General features: G+C 46.7%; 1 protein-coding gene across 1 annotated transcript in view; it reads left to right on the forward strand.

Moving 5' to 3' along the window:
• The window catches only part of LOC134966858 (chymotrypsin-like elastase family member 2A), a 37350-nt gene that overhangs the window by 3790 nt on the left and 16876 nt on the right, over nucleotides 1-16684 (forward strand). The window contains exons 2-5 of the mRNA XM_063943900.1: nucleotides 4173-4261; nucleotides 4432-4541; nucleotides 8341-8469; nucleotides 10985-11121. Of these exons, the coding sequence (XP_063799970.1) occupies nucleotides 4173-4261; nucleotides 4432-4541; nucleotides 8341-8469; nucleotides 10985-11121 (465 nt within the window). The remainder of the gene's footprint in view (nucleotides 1-4172; nucleotides 4262-4431; nucleotides 4542-8340; nucleotides 8470-10984; nucleotides 11122-16684) is intronic.

Consider the following 16684-nt stretch of genomic DNA (forward strand, 5'->3'; position numbering starts at 1 on the left):
GGCAGGGCATCGCTACGCCCTGCCCCTGTTGTGGCAAAATGCTGCATCTTGCAGGTCTGTGGGGAGGGGGTGAGGGCTAAATGACACAAATTTCATGTGTCCTACAGTGTCTCCTCTTCGAGCTTCTCCCAGAGAGGAGACCATAAAAGTGGGTGAGTTTGCCTCAGGCCCTGCGTCCATGTTCCTGTTGCATCTCAGCGTGTAGCCAGCAATTGGGGGCTAGGTGAGGTATACTGTACAGTACATGTATTTGTTTTGTCACCCAACCTTGTGAGGCCGGGGCCACTACATGTGCAGTGAAGCCACGTTTCAGCATGCTCTGTGCTGAAGATAATGGGGGGTGCAGCTAGAAGTGGGACTACAGTCATTGCAGATAATACAAATATGATCCCAAGACTAATCTTGCATTTTACCTTGGGGCTGGGTCGCACAATGGTGAGGTCACCAATTACATCCCTCAAGCCTATAGCCCTGTCTAGTCAAGGTGGGAAATTCAAGCCCTCCTGTGGGATGAGTCTGGACATGAAGCAGTGGAGGATAGTCCGGGCCAGAGGAGTACCCTAGCATGCACTGAAGAGTCTTCAACAATAGACAGCAACCTCCATGAGGAGGAGGAAGAGGAAAGGGGTCTGGACCCAAAGAGGAACTAGCAGATGTCCAGTGGAAAGCCCTACAAAAGAGTTGGCCCCAGTTCAGAGTAGAGAAAAAGACCACATGGAGACCAAGTAAGTGGTTTGTGTTAGACCGAGGATTCAGAGCCCAGCCCTATGCCTCAGATACCAACCCTGGCCTCAGAGCTCAGCTCCAGGCTAAAGAGGCAGCCTTAGCTCTCAGTGTCCCATCCAGGCCTCTGAGCTCAGGCTTCAGTGTCCCATCCAGGTCTCAGAGACCAGTCCAGACATAGGAGCCTAAACCTGTCTAGAAGACATAATATGGAGTCCAGTGAACATGACCTCTACACCCTGAATGTAGAATGGGACACATCAATGACAGTTCGACTTTTATGGAAACGATGGTCAATGTGGGCTGGGCAACAAGAGGCCAGTGTGGGGTCCCCATAAGGACACACTGCACATAGGAAAAGCTTCCTGTCTGGGCAGCAGAGATAGAGGCCCCAGTGGAGGCTACTGTGGGTAGTGGACACCGCCAGCCCCTGAAAACTAGAAAGCCCCAGAAGAGGTGGAGGATGAAGAGTGAAGAGTACCAGTCTCAGAATAAGAGACCCCTTGGTTGTCAGAAATGGGAGAGCTGATTGGGAGGCCTCTCCCAGGGAGGATGCTGAGCGTAAGGTCAGGATGAAATGGTAGGGAACACTCCGACTTAATGACGGACTGGACCTTCATCTTTTTTTGTATGGACTTGGATTTGTGATGCACCAATAATGTACCCCCAGCCCATAGATCCACCCACCATGAGTGACCATGAATATAGCTGCTCTGGGTGGGAAATTCAAGATCCCATGTGGGAGAAGGGGTTGAATGTGCAGCAGTGGAGGAGAGTCTGAACATGAGGAGTGCCCTGGATAGATGGCAGCAACCACAAAAACACACAGTGGACTCCACATGAATGTGCAATAGAGGGACTGGATCTGAAGAAGCCCCCAGCTGATGCCATGCTGCTGGCAGATGACAAAATTTACCGAGTTTCCTTTACTCCTCATCCCCCCTACTTTTATATTGCAGCTATAGGGCCCCCGCTAACCTCTGGCCGCATACCTGCTGTAGTAATACTCAGTGATTCCGCCACTAGAGGTTATGACAATACCGTGGAGAGTATACATTTCCCCTTTTACTTGACCTTAATTTCTACACTGTAAATGCACAACTTATTCATAACAAAGTGTTTTCATATTTTATATTGTATAATGACCAAGAACTAAGCTAGTGATGAGAATAAACCTTTCTTAATGAGTAAAATGTGATTAATTCTATTCCTATCCATCTTCAAATGGTTTTCAGTTTCTTGGCAGATGGAAAATGAAATGTGTACCCCGGGCCGGAGTGTTGCATAATACAAACAAGGTTATTGCAATGCAGATCTGTGCGGTCTCTATGTAGCTCATGATATAGGTCAGTAGTAGTCGTTTCGGATGGTGAGAAAAAATAAACATGTTTTCTGTTGTAGATAAGACTTACGGTATATTTAGCTTTCCACTGGGGAGTGTACATGGGGATATTTGGGATAAATACCCCCTGAGGTGGGCAGCCTATATCATTCTGACATGGCTTCTCTGCTTGCGGTGCTGCTGTTGGCTGTTGGGGGTATGTACTGTACTATACATTGGGGTTTGGGGTTATACCCCAATATGTGTGTTCTATATTGGAAGCAATTTATTGAAGGGGATCAAAGCAAGATACATCTGTTTTACTAACTGTGGGAATGCGGCGTGCTATCAGCAATTAAATAGTTAAATATGAGCGTATATCTGGGGAAACAGGTAATAATGTACTCTGTAAGTATATATGCCACAACAGTCCAGCAGGATAGACCTCTGAGTATCGCAGGTGGAAGCCCTTGGAGTTCATGCTTTATGTAGGGTATTTTCAGGGGTGTGATACGAAATATCGGTGAATAGGATGCCGACAGTCATAAGACTGACACCCAGGGCTGGATTAAGCCTTGGGTGGGCCCGGGGCACTTAAGACGGGGGCCCAGGGAAGGGAATTCTAGGTAGAGAGCATTCTGTCCCTCCTGGAATGGGTCATGTTGGGAGATGTGGATTGTGTAGATTAAATTTAAACCAATGGTGTATATTGGATTTAAACTAATATTTTAATAATATCCGGGTCCTGTTTATAGCTCCACCTAATTGAGAGACAACTATTTTATAAAGTTTTCTTGTAGTGGAACAACTACAATTTAAACAACCTTAAAATACACATAGAAAAATAAAATCTATAATGCTAAATGCATTAGCAGCAGCCTCTGTACTACTTACACACTGGGACAGGACTCAGGAGGACTCTGTGTGTGTGTCTCTCTCTAGACCTGAATGCTCTCATTAGAAAACAGGTTACACAAGACCGAGACACCCAGGCGGGAAGGAGGAGAAGCTGGGATCCCTGGCTCATTTGCAGCTCTCTCCCCACTCCTCTCTCCCCTCTGGTTGGGAAGCTCCATTGGTAGCTCATGAAACCTGATGCTGCTGTGTCTCTCTGCCTGCATTGCATACTGTCCTGCTCACATTCTAGATGCATGGTTCTGCTGCTGCATTAGAGTAAGAGCTAGTGATGTCAGTGATCCAGCTGGGGGGCCCTCTGACAGAGGGGGGCCCAGGGTACAGTATGCTCTGCACCCCCACTTTAATTTGGCTATCCCGACACTGGCATCCCGATGCACCGGCATCCCAATAGGGGTCAGGTAAGTATACTTACGCTCCTCCCTTACTCCCTTAACCCTTCCTTCCTACAGCCAAACCCTAACCTTCCCCACCCCTGCAGCCTAACCCTAACCCTCCCCGATGGTGCCTAACCCTCCCTTCCCCACAGCCAAACCCTAACCTTACATGGGGGGTGCCTAACCCTAACCCTCCCTCCCCACAGCCTAGCCCTAACCCCCCTCGCACAGCCTAACCCTAACCCTCCCCCCCGCAGCCCAAACCTAACCTCCTCACCCCCCCCCTCCCCCTCCCCCCGTGCAGCTAAAATCTAGGAGACCCCAGCATACTTACATTTAGGATGTTGGCAGTCAGGATTCTGGTGTCGGTATTAAAAGTGATGTCGGCGTTTTTTGGCCGCATGTCAGAGTTCTAGTGCCGGTTTTCCGGCTACATCCCGTTTCAGAGCATATTGCATATTCTGCTGACAAAAGTATCCACCCAGAGAAGGTTCCGTCCTCTGCAGGAGTCTTTAATGCGGGACAGGATATACTGGCCTGCGTTTCATGGGCTTTAAATGTCGCCTCACTGATCAATATGAAGGACATCTTTATACTAATCGACAGAGGCAATATGCTGATTTGTGTGATACTTCTCATTGTGGGGGAGATGTACCAAACCTTTGTTAGATATAAATTGGAGAGGGATAAAGTATTAACCAATCAGCTCCTGTCATGTTACAAGCTGTGCTTGAAGAATGACAGGAGCTGATTGGCTGGTACTTTTCATTAAGGCTGACTCATGCAGAATTGTAACTGATTTCTGGTAACACCTACTGTATACTGGTTCTATGCAGCGTACGGGTGCGGCGTTCCCACCTACAAGCCTCTGACATCCAGGGTGGTCAATGGGGAGGATGCAGCTCCCAACAGCTGGCCTTGGCAGGTAAGTGTCTTCTTCTGAATATTGTGTACTCTGATAGAGCGCAAGCCCTTGGGTCAACTGTATTCTGCATACATTTCAAGCCCTACTAAACAGTACTTATTATGTGACAGAGTGTTACCGCACTGCTGCACAATTTACTTGCACTCAGTATAATTGTGTCTTACTGACAGGTGTCGCTCCAGTACACATCTGGCGGATACTGGTACCACACTTGCGGTGGAACCGTGATAGCACCACAATGGGTCCTGACCGCCGCTCATTGCATCAGGAATGTTGAAGTGTGGCGCAACCAGAACTTCATAGACTATAGGGCAAGTCTCAGGATGAGAGAAACACTTTGGGGTAAATTTACCAAGATGGGAGTTTTTTTTCAGAACTGGTGATGTTGCTCATAGATTCCATTATCTTCTAGAACAGAGCTTCTCAAACTCGGTCCTCGGGGGCACACACAGTGCATGTTTTGCAGGTAACCCAGCAGGTGCACAGGTGTATTAATTACTCACTGACACATTTTAAATGGTTCTGATGAAGCCGCCGACGGGACCCTAAGGCGGGGAAACGCGTAAACCAGCATTTGCAGATTACTGGCCGGCTTCCATTTACTCCCCCACACCGAGGAGGGGAACTTGTTATGACCATCCTGCAAACAAACATGGTGTCCAAAGATGGGATAGTGCCTGCTGTGTGGTCCGTGTGCGGCGTGCATTCCGACACGGAGAGCAGGTGAATGCTCACCGCTACATTGTGTCCTGCCTGGGATACTGTTGCTGAAAAAGCGTCTGTAATACTAATCACTGGCCCGTGATAAGATAGAGGAAACTACAGGCTCCTACGTGATATGCCGATTGAGCTATGGGGGTCATTCCGAGTTGTTCGCTCGCAAGCTGCTTTTAGCAGCATTGCACACGCTAAGCCGCCGCCTACTGGGAGTGAATCTTAGCTTCTTAAAATTGCGAACGAAAGATTCTCAAAATTGCGATTACACACCTCTTAGCAGTTTCAGAGTAGCTCCAGACTTACTCGGCATCTGCGATCATTTCAGTGCTTGTCGTTCCTGGTTTGACGTCACAAACACACCCAGCGTTCGCTCAGACACTCCTCCGTTTCTCCAGCCACTCCCGCGTTTTTCCTAGAAACGGTAGCGTTTTTTCCCACACACCCATAAAACGGCCTGTTTCCGCCCAGAAACACCCACTTCCTGTCAATCACACTACGATCGCCTGAACGATGAAAAAGCCGTGAGTAAAATACCTAACTTCATAGCAGATTTACTTGGCGCAGTCGCAGTGCGAACATTGCGCAGGCGCACTAAGCGGAAAATCGCTGCAATGCGAAGAAATTTACAGAGCGAACAACTCGGAATGACCCCCTATATCTGGCAAACAGCAGAGTGTAAATTCACGTGATTGGTGAGTCACCATTATTTCTTACCTTCTCTCATCAATTATAAACAAACAAAAGACTTTGTACTGTACCTCGAGATATGTCCGCATATAAAGGAATAGCTACCGGCGGCCGGTAGGACTGTGTATAAAGTCACATTCGGGCTTTCTTCCTCAGGTGGATTAAACAATTTATCAGCATTTGGACACTTAACAAAACCCTCACAAAGGACACTCCTATTGCAGATTGTTTTAAATGTATTTCATGTGCTTGTTTGAATAGTGGGTACATTGAATTTTTTACCGGCCGGTAATTTCTTATATATTGAGCCAATAAATACCATTTATATAGATACACGGTGTATTTTAATGTTGTTATATGATGTACTGTAATTAATTAATTTTTTATTCAAATATCAGTGCCTCTACTCTCCCCACTTTGTGGGGAAAACGCTGTTTTTAGTATTAATTACTCACTGACACATTTTAAAAGGTCCACAGGTGGAGCTAATTATTTCACTTGCGATTCTGTGAGGAGACCTGCAAAACATGCACTGTGTGGAGTCCTGAGGACCGAGTTTGAGAACCTCTGTTCTAGAAGCAGATAGATACATGTTAAGTAGAATCTGATTGGTACTTTGTATGAGCAACATCACCAGTTCTAAAAAAAACTCCCACCTTAGTAAATTTACCCCTTTGTGTGTGGTACAAATTGACATTGCTATAATGTTGACATTGTGAACGTCAGCAGTCGGCACGTAAACCAATCGGTTTCCCATTGACGAGGTAAGTATCTCTAACCCTAGCTCTAAAATTGGTTAAAAAAAATCTCCTTTTTCGGCAAAGTGTCGACATACTACAACACCTCTCATCCTCGACCTCTCTACCTTTTGATATTTTCTTTTCTATTTGTTTGTATGGTCTATTGCAGATTTATGATCGCACATCTGCCGACATTACATCATACCGCCACGTGTACACATAACAGCACCTTTGTGCTTGTTTATCATACATATTATGTTGGGCTTTAATAAATAGCAGCCAGGACCTGTATTGCTGAATGCGCAGACTTTAGAACGCACCAATAGTGTCATGGAAGGCGGTGTGGGTGTGGCACTGTGAGGAGACGGGGTTACTTCATTCATGTGAGATACAAAAGAAGGCGGGATTAACGATGAACTCGGAGGAACCTGCCGTGGGGCTACGAGGGATACTGGCCACTTACTGGGAGATTAGTGGAGATAGGTAATATGATGGCTGTGGGTGATTCTGATTTGCGTGCTAATGCTGTTGCAGAATGCGATCGTGGGCGCAGCTAAGGCGCTAAAATATGCAAATGCTATTTTAAGCAGTCTCCGCGTGTGTGAGCGTGAGATGTACTGTGTAAAAGTGAAAACGCCCATTTTACTTACTTGAGTGTTGTACCGGATGGGCCGTACACACTACAACATCGATGAAACATCGATAGCTCGTGTAAGTCCTAGGTTGCGCAGATAGAACTCAGCAACAAATATGGCCACTGTGGGCAGCGGGGCTGTGAGAGAGAACCCGCCCAGATGCAGAAGCCTGCCCATGACACGCCCACATGCAGAAGCCCATCCATGACACGCCCAACACGCAGAAGCCCACCCCAGACACGCCTACAACACAGATGCTTTTTGCATTTCATTTTGGGTACCGTTACTGCGATACCATCTTTATCGCACACATTTAATTCCTAAGTTGAACACTCCTGTGTAGTCTCTTAGCGCAGTACCGGAGAGACTCCAGTAATCTGGAGTCTCTCCGGAGGAGCTGCACTTCTCTGTCAGTCAGCGTCTGTGTCCACTGCAGAGGGAAAATGGCGCTGGTGAGCTGCTGGATCCACTCATAGTGAAGAAACGCCCCTTCAATGGCGCGCGGTCTTCCCTCTCTTTTTTATACTGGCTGAGGTGATTTTGTGCCTAAAACGGAGTCAGTCCCCTTTCCAGTCTGTAATGCCAGTCTGGGTACTGTGTACACATATAGTGTACTTAGACTCAGTTCACCCCCTCAGAAGCTGTGCATCCGCACTGTGTACTGAGTCTGGAGACCCAGCCGCCCCATGTAGAAGCCGTGCGTCTCCGTTCCTTATGCCGCCATAATGGCCGGCGACCTGCTTAGTACTCAACACTCTTCATTCTTCTGGCTCTGTTGCGGGTGGTGGCGTGCTGAGAGAATGTACGCTCACCGTGGTGGGGCTTGCGAATAGTTCCCTCAGGAGCTAGTGTCCGGTCAGCGGGGAACGGGACCATTAACCCTTCAACAGGTTGGGCCGTTTCTCTCCCCCCCCCCCCCCCCCCTCCCAAGTCCCACGAAGAAGGCAGGCTGATGCCATCCAGTCCTGCCTGAAAATAATAAACAGATAAAACAAATGCAGGAAACTCTTCAGGAGCTTCCAGCGACGTGACCGGCTCCTCCGGGCACATTTTCTAAACTGAGTCTGGTAGGAGGGGCATAGAGGGAGGAGCCAGCGCACACTATCAAATTCTTAAAGTGCCCATGGCTCCTAGTGGACCAGTCTATACCCCATGGTACTAAATGGATTCCCAGTATTTCCTAGGACGTAAGAGAAAATACACATGTACAATCGCAGTTTTCTAGCCATATAATTGTCTGGCTGTTACATGATTTGGGGTCTTACCTGTGAATATAACTATGTTCTCTATCCCCTCCCAGCTCATCCAATACGTACAGAGTACAGGTCGGGAGGCACAACCTGAGACAGAGCGAACCAGAGGCCAGGACAATCAGCGTGGTCAAACTCGTTAACCACCCCAGGTGGAACTCCGCCTTGCTGTCCAAAGGGTAATCATCCGCAAATCTGAGCATACTGCCTACACAGTCTATAGCTATTAAAGGCTGTTAGAAAACTAGTGAAGTCATATACAAACTCTCTCCATCCAAATGAATGAATAAACTAAGCACAGAAGTGTAAAAGCAGATACTGTATGCCGTGCACAAAAAAGTTAATTTTGAAAGATCACCGTGGCAGGCTATAAGAATCAGACAAGCTTTTCCCTTGTGTTGCTTTTTCAGACTGCTTTTAATTATTGATAATTATGCAGATTTTAAGTATCACACGTCATGTGATGTTGTGAGCGGGAAGGCCTTGGTATGCCCCTCTGAGCTCTAGCTGCACTATAAATTCACCCCCCACCCCCTGCCATCACATGACATGTTGAGAGTTGATAGATTGATCTGGTTAGCCATACAGTTTCCCTCCAGAGAGATATTAAAATAACTTCTTTAATTCCCCCCCCCCCCCCACCTCCCATCTTAGCAGATCCCATCTTGTCTCTCACTCCATAATAAAAATGTAACTTTTAATAGATACTTTCTAAAACTACAGACAGACAACCCATAAATCTTATTCGTAATGATAAAATATACTCTATTATCGATGTGAGCGATATGGGGCCGGATGTAACAAAGTCCGAGTTGGCCAGAGGTGCAGGTTCTTGGACGTTTTTTTTAAAAGCGGCAATCATGATTGCCGCTTTAAAAAAAAAGCCAGAGAACCCACACCTCCGGCCAACTCGGACTTCATTACATCCGGCCCATGGTGTCAATACAATATGTGCCACGGGATCTTGATATACGGCTAATGTCAATCAGGGACAGCATCTGTACAACATATATTCAGGCCTGGTATTAACAAAAAGGAACATAAAGCTCCAGACTTGTACAATGATGCAGCCCTGTTATAGATAATAGATAGGAAAACAGAAATTCTCCTAAGTATACATCCTAAGACTTTATGTAAAGCATATATAGTCTAGTATCATCAACTGCAATACTTGTGTACCCATACAATAGACATTACAAGACAATCAATGTCATGCCATATTTACAAAAAAGGTTAACGACAAATAGTTAAGTACAAAGTCATCCCTAATATGCATCCCAGGATGTGTAGTTGTAGAAAGATAGTAAAGATGGAATGAACACATGCAATACACAGTGAGTTTCTGCTGTTAACCATGTACCAGATGGTCCTTGGATGAATGATTTCACTGTACATGTCAGTCTCACTGTGTGCAAGAGCTTTTATCTACAGATTGCTTAATTAGAAAGGACACGGGCAATATACCTTTGGATTAGGGCCGGCCCGAGGCCAAATTTTTTGGTAAGCTACTAAATGCTTTGCTGCCCCCCTAAGTTCTTTTTTCGTCACGCACCTGAAACAATTAAGGGGGCGTGGTTTCATGAGAAAAGCACAGTTGTAGTGCCCTTTACACATTATGTCCACCGTAAGAGTGCCCCTTACACATTATGCCCACTGTAGTAGTGCCCCTTACACAATGTGAATTTTGCCTTCAATGCGGTCAAAAGCAAATGCAGGATCACTTTTTCACACGTTGATTAGTGTACTCTCATAAACCATTCACTACCATCTGGTACATGATTAACAGCAGAAGCTCACTATGTGTATTGCATTTCTGTCTTTCTATACCCACTCATCTGGGATGCATATTAGGGATGACTTTCTACTTACCTATTGGTCATTAACCTTTTTATGTTGTACTTTAAATATGACGCAAGTTTTGCAGTTGATGATACTGGTGTTAGAATCTGCAGGAGGCGTCGCATTGCTCAGGACAATGAGGCCCAACGTCAGTCATCAGGTTCTTCTCTCCTGCTGTTCTCAGTGCATTGCATGTCAAGATTGTGCAGTGCGTTCGGGTACCATTGTTACTGTGACCTTCTGCACGGGCGTTGCGTTTTTGGAACACTCAGTGTGTGTGCTGCTGATTTTGTGAGTCATGGGAGTGAGACGGTGAGACAATCAAGCACTTTATAGCCTGGTCTCGTTACTCTCTCAGGACTGGTGATAGACTAAGGGAGCATTCCCTATTTGCATATTTATCCTCTATAACAGAGTTCCATCGTTTCACAAATCTGGACCCTTTTGTTCCTATTTGTTAATACCAGACCTGAATAAATGTACAGATGCTGGCTCTAATGATGTAGGATGACGTTAGTTCTTATCAAGATCCCATGACACATATATTGTATTGACACCAAGGCCGGATGTAATGACGCCCAAGATCGACTAAACTCTGATTTTTTTAAAGAGGCAGTCACTTAAAAGGCATGGTTTAGCCTTTTAAATGATTGCCGATTTAATAAAATGTCCAAATTTGCTAATGGCTAATGCTGCTCCTCACCTCTATGGGGGGAATTCCAGTGTTATTCGCGCCAGCGGCCACTAGATGGCACCCAATGGAGCATATCAATTGTTGCTTCATTCTTGCACATGTTACGCTGTCAGAGCATTAACTCACGTGACATTCACAATTTGTAATGTTAAACCCAACAGAAATGATATTTCCCTCATCAAGCTGGCCGAACCCCTGGAATATAATGACATCATCCAGCCAGCCTGCTTGCCCGCTGCCGGCCACATCCTGCCCCACAATTTGGGCTGTTATGTTACAGGCTGGGGAAATGTTCAGAGTAAGTACAAACTTAGACGTCAGCTGCCCCTGACTGATGCAATTCTGGTGTTTGGATTTGAATTGATCAGTGGGTGGTCAGTTACCAGAGTAGGTACAAAGCTTGTGGGGGTGTGGCTATCTAATCTACATGACCATTTTAGGTGCTTTAAACTTCTGAATACATCAGTCAAAGTGTATAGAGTGGTAAGTGATGTAGTGTAGGGTATAGAGGGGTCAGTGATGTAGTGTAGGGTATAGAGGGGTCAGGGATGTAGTGTATGGTATAGAGGGATCATTGAGTGAAATGTGTAGGGTATAGAGGGGTCAGTGATGTAGTGTAGGGTGTAGAGGGGTCAGTGATGTAGTGTAGGGTATAGAGGGGTCAGTGATGTAGTGTAGGGTATAGAGGGGTCAATGATGTAGTGCAGGATATAGAGGAGTCAGTGATGTAGTGTAGGGTATAGAGGCATTAGGGATGTAGTGTAGGGTATAGAGGAGTCAGGAATGTAGTGTAGGGTATAGAGGGGTCAGTGATGTAGTGTAGGATATAGAGGGGTCAGTGATGTAGTGTATGGTATAGATGGGTCAGTGATGTAGTGTGGGATGTAGAGGGGTCAGTGATGTAGTGTGGGGTGTAGAGGGGTCAGTGATGTACTGTATGGTATAGATGGGTCAGTGATGTAGTGTAGGGTATAAAGGGGACAGGGATGTAGTGTAGGATATAGAGGGTCAGTGATGTAGTGTACGGTATAGAGGGGTCAGTGATGTAGTGTAGTATATAGAGGGTCAGTGATGTATTGTATGATATAGAGGGGTCAGTGATGTATGTAGGGTATAGAGGGGTCAGGGATGTAGTGTAGGGTATAGAGGGGTCAGGGATGTAGTGTAGGGTATAGAGGGGTCAGGGATGTAGTGTAGGGTATAGAGGGGTCAGCGATGTATTGTATGGTATAGAGGGGTCAGTGATGTATGTAGGGTATAGAGGGGTCAGGGATGTAGTGTAGGGAATAGAGGGGTCAGTGATGTAGTGTAGGGTATAGAGGGGTCAGTGATGTAGTGTAGGGTATAGAGGGGTCAGTTATGTAGTGTAGGGCATAGAGGGGTCAGGGATGTAGTGTAGGGTATAGAGGGGTCAGTGATGTATGTAGGGTATTGAGGAGTCAGGGACGTAGTGTAGGGTATAGAGGGGTCAGTGATGTAGTGCAGGATATAGAGGAGTCAGTGATGTAGTGTAGGGTATAGAGGCGTTAGGGATGTAGTGTAGGGTATAGAGGAGTCAGGGATGTAGTGTAGGGTATAGAGGGGTCAGTGATGTAGTGTAGGGTATAGAGGGGTCAGTGATGTAGTGTAGGGTGTAGAGGGGTCAGTGATGTAGTGTAGGGTATAGAGGAGTCAGGGGTGTAGTGTAGGGTATAGAGGAGTAAGGGATGTAGTGTATGGTATAGAAGGGCCAGTGATGTAGTGTAGGGTATAGAAGGGTCAGTGATGTATGTAGGGTATAGAGGGGTCAGTGATGTAGTGTAGGGTATAGAGGGGTCAGGGATGTAGTGTAGGGTATAGAGGGGTCAGGGATGTAGTGTAGGGTATAGAGGGGTCAGTGATGTATTGTATGATATAGAGGGGTCAGTGATGTATGTAGGGTATAGAGGGGTCAGGGATGTAGTGTAGGGTATAGAGGGGTCAGTGATGTAGTGTAGCGTATAGAGGGGTCAGTGATGTAGTGTAGGGTATAGAGGGGTCAGTTATGTAGTGTAGGGTATAGAGGGGTCAGGGATGTAGTGTAGGGTATAGAGGGGTCAGTAATGTATGTAGGGTATTGAGGGGTCAGGGATGTAGTGTAGGATATAGAGGGGTCAGGGACGTAGTGTAGGGTGTAGAGGGGTCAGTGATGTAGTGTAGGGTATAGAGGGGTCAGTGATGTAGTGAAGGGTATAGTGAGGTCAGTGATGTAGTGTAGGGTGTAGACGGGTCAGTGATGAAATGTAGGATGTAGAGGGGTCAGTGATGTAGTGTAGGGTGTAGAGGGGTCAGTGATGTAGTGTATGGTATAGAGGGCTCAGTGATGTAGTGTATGGTATAAAGGGGTCAGTGATGTAGTGAAGGGTATAGTGAGGTCAGTGATGTAGTGTAGGGTGTAGAGGAGTCAGTGATGTAGTGTAGGGTGTAGAGGGGTCAGTGATGTAGTGTAGGGTGTAGAGGGGTCAGTGATGTAGTGTATGGTATAGAGGGGTCAGTGATGTAGTGTATGGTATAGAGGGGTCAGTTATGTAGTGTAGGGTATAGAGGGGTCAGTGATGTAGTGTAGGGTATAGAGGGGTCAGGGATGTAGTGTAGGGTATAGAAGGGCCAGTGATGTAGTGTAGGGTATAGAGAGGTCTGGGATTTAGTGTAGGGTATTGAGGGGTCAGTGATGTAGTGTATGGTATAGAAGGGCCAGTGATGTAATGTAGGGTATAGAGGAGTAAGGGATGTAGTGTAGGGTATAGAGGGGTCAGTGATGTAGTGTAGGGTATAGAGGAGTCAGTGATGTAGTGCAGGGTGTAGAGGGGTCAGTGATGTAGTGTAGGGTATGGAAAGGCCAGTGATGTAGTGTAGGGTATAGAGGGGTCAGTGATGTAGTGTAGGGTACAGAGAAGTAAGGGATGTAGTGTAGGGTATAGAGGGGTCAGTGATATTGTGTATGGTATAGAAGGGCCAGTGATGTAGTGTAGGGTATAGAGGGGTCAGGGATGTAGTGTAGGGTATAGAGGGGTCATAAATGTAGAGTAGGTTATAGTGAGGTCAGTGATATAGTGTAGGGTAAAGAGGGGGTCAGGAATGTAGTGTAGGGTATAGAGGGGTCAGTGATGTAGTGTAGGGTATAGAGGGGTCAGTGATGTAGTGTAGGGTGTAGAGGGGTCAGTGATGTAGTGTAGGGTATAGAGGAGTCAGGGGTGTAGTGTAGGGTATAGAGGAGTAAGGGATGTAGTGTAGGGTATAGAGGGGTCAGTGATGTAGTGTATGGTATAGAAGGGCCAGTGATGTAGTGTAGGGTATAGAAGGGTAAGTGATGTATGTAGGGTATAGAGGGGTCAGTGATGTAGTGTAGGGTATAGAGGGGTCAGGGATGTAGTGTAGGGTATAGAGGGGTCAGGGATGTAGTGTAGGGTATAGAGGGGTCAGTGATGTATTGTATGGTATAGAGGGGTCAGTGATGTATGTAGGGTATAGAGGGGTCAGGGATGTAGTATAGGGTATAGAGGGGTCAGTGATGTAGTGTAGGGTATAGAGGGGTCAGTTATGTAGTGTAGGGTATAGAGGGGTCAGGGATGTAGTGTAGGGTATATAGGGGTCAGTGATGTATGTAGGGTATTGAGGGGTCAGGGATATAGTGTAGGGTATAGAGGGGTCAGGGATGTAGTGTAGGGTGTAGAGGGGTCAGTGATGTAGTGTAGGGTATAGAGGGGTCAGTGATGTAGTGAAGGGTATAGTGAGGTCAGTGATGTAGTGTAGGGTGTAGACGGGTCAGTGATGTAGTGTAGGGTGTAGGGGGGTCAGTGATGTAGTGTAGGGTGTAGAGGGGTCAGTGATGTAGTGTATGGTAAAGAAGGGCCAGTGATGTAGTGTAGGGTATAGAGGAGTCAGGGGTGTAGTGTAGGGTATAGAGGAGTAAGCGATGTAGTGTAGGGTATAGAGGGGTCAGTGATGTAGTGTATGGTATAGAAGGGCCAGTGATGTAGTGTAGGGTATAGAGGGGTCTGGGATTAAGTGTAGGGTATAGAGGGGTCAGGGATGTAGTGTAAGGTATGGAGGGGTCAGGGATGTAGTGTAGGTATAGAGGGGCCAGTGATGTAGTGTAGGGTATAGAGGAGTAAGGGATGTAGTGTAGGGTATAGAGGGGTCAGGGATGTAGTGTAGGGTATAGAAGGGCCAGTGATGTAGTGTAGGGTATAGAGGGGTCAGGGATGTAGTGTAGGGTGTAGAGGGGTCAGTGATGTAGTGTAGGGTATAGAGGGGTCAGGGATGTAGTGTAGGGTGTAGAGGGGTCAGTGATGTAGTGTAGGGTATAGAGGGGTCAGTGATGTAGTGAAGGGTATAGTGAGGTCAGAGATGTAGTGTAGGGTGTAGACGGGTCAGTGATGTAGTGTAGAGTGTAGAGGGGTCAGGGATGTAGTGTAGGGTGTAGAGGGGTCAGTGATGTAGTGTAGGGTATAGAGGGGTCAGGGATGTAGTGTATGGTATAGAAGGGCCTGTGATGTAATGTAGGGCATAGAGGAGTCAGTGATGTAGTGTAGGGTGTAGAGGGGTCAGTGATGTAGTGTAGGGTATAGAAAGGCCAGTGATGTAGTGTAGGGTATAGAGGGGTCAGTGATGTAGTGTAGGGTATAGAGGAGTAAGTGATGTAGTGTAGGGTATAGAGGGGTCAGTGATGTTGTGTATAGTATAGAAGGGCCAGTGATGTAGTGTAGGGTATAGAGAGGTCTGGGATTTAGTGTAGGGTATAGAGGGGTCAGGGATGTAGTGTAGGATATAGTGAGGTCAGGGATGTAGTGTAGGGTATAGAGGGGTCAGGGATGTAGTGTAGGGTATAGAGGGGTCAGTGATGTAGTGTAGGGTAAAGAGGGGTCAGTGATGTAGTGTAGAGTGTAGAGGGGTCAGTGATGTAGTGTAGGGTATAGAGGAGTCAGGGATGTAGTGTAGGGTATAGAGGAGTAAGGGATGTAGTGTAGGGTATAGAGGGGTCAGTGATGTAGTGTATGGTATAGAAGGGCCAGTGATGTAGTGTAGGGTATAGAAGGGTCAGTGATGTATGTAGGGTATACAGGGGTCAGGGATGTAGTGAAGGGTATAGAGGGGTCAGTGATGTAGTGTAGGGTATAGAGGGGTCAGTTATGTAGTGTAGGGTATAGAGGGGTCAGGGATGTAGTGTAGGGTATAGAGGGGTCATTGATGTGTGTAGGGTATTGAGGGGTCAGGGATGTAGTGTAGGGTATAGAGGGGTCAGGGATGTAGTGTAGTGTGTAGAGGGGTCAGTGATGTAGTGTAGGGTATAGAGGGGTCAGTGATGTAGTGAAGGGTATAGTGAGGTCAGTGATGTAGTGTAGGGTGTAGACGGGTCAGTGATGTAGTGTAGGGTGTAGACGGGTCAGTGATGTAGTGTAGGGTGTAGAGGGGTCAGTGATGTAGTGTATGGTATAGATGGGTCAGTGATGTAGTGTAGGATATAGTGAGGTCAGGGATGTAGTGTAGGGTATAGAGGGGTCAGTGATGTAGTGTATGGTATAGAAGGGCCTGTGATGTAATGTAGGGTAAAGAGGGGTCAGGGATGTAGTGTCGGGTATAGAGGGGTCAGTGATGTAGTGTAGGGTATAGAGGGGTCAGTGATGTAGTGTAGGGTGTAGAGGGGTCAGTGATGTAGTGTAGGGTATAGAGGAGTCAGGGGTGTAGTGTAGGGTATAGATGAGTAAGGGATGTAGTGTAGGGTATAGAGGGGTCAGTGATGTAGTGTACGGTATAGAAGGGCCAGTGATGTAGTGTAGGGTATAGAGGGGTCTGGGATTAAGTGTAGGGTATAGAGGGGTCAGGGATGTAGTGTAAGGTAT

This window comes from Pseudophryne corroboree, chromosome 10 (genome assembly GCF_028390025.1).
Source record: "Pseudophryne corroboree isolate aPseCor3 chromosome 10, aPseCor3.hap2, whole genome shotgun sequence".
NCBI classification, from domain to species: Eukaryota; Metazoa; Chordata; class Amphibia; order Anura; family Myobatrachidae; genus Pseudophryne; species Pseudophryne corroboree.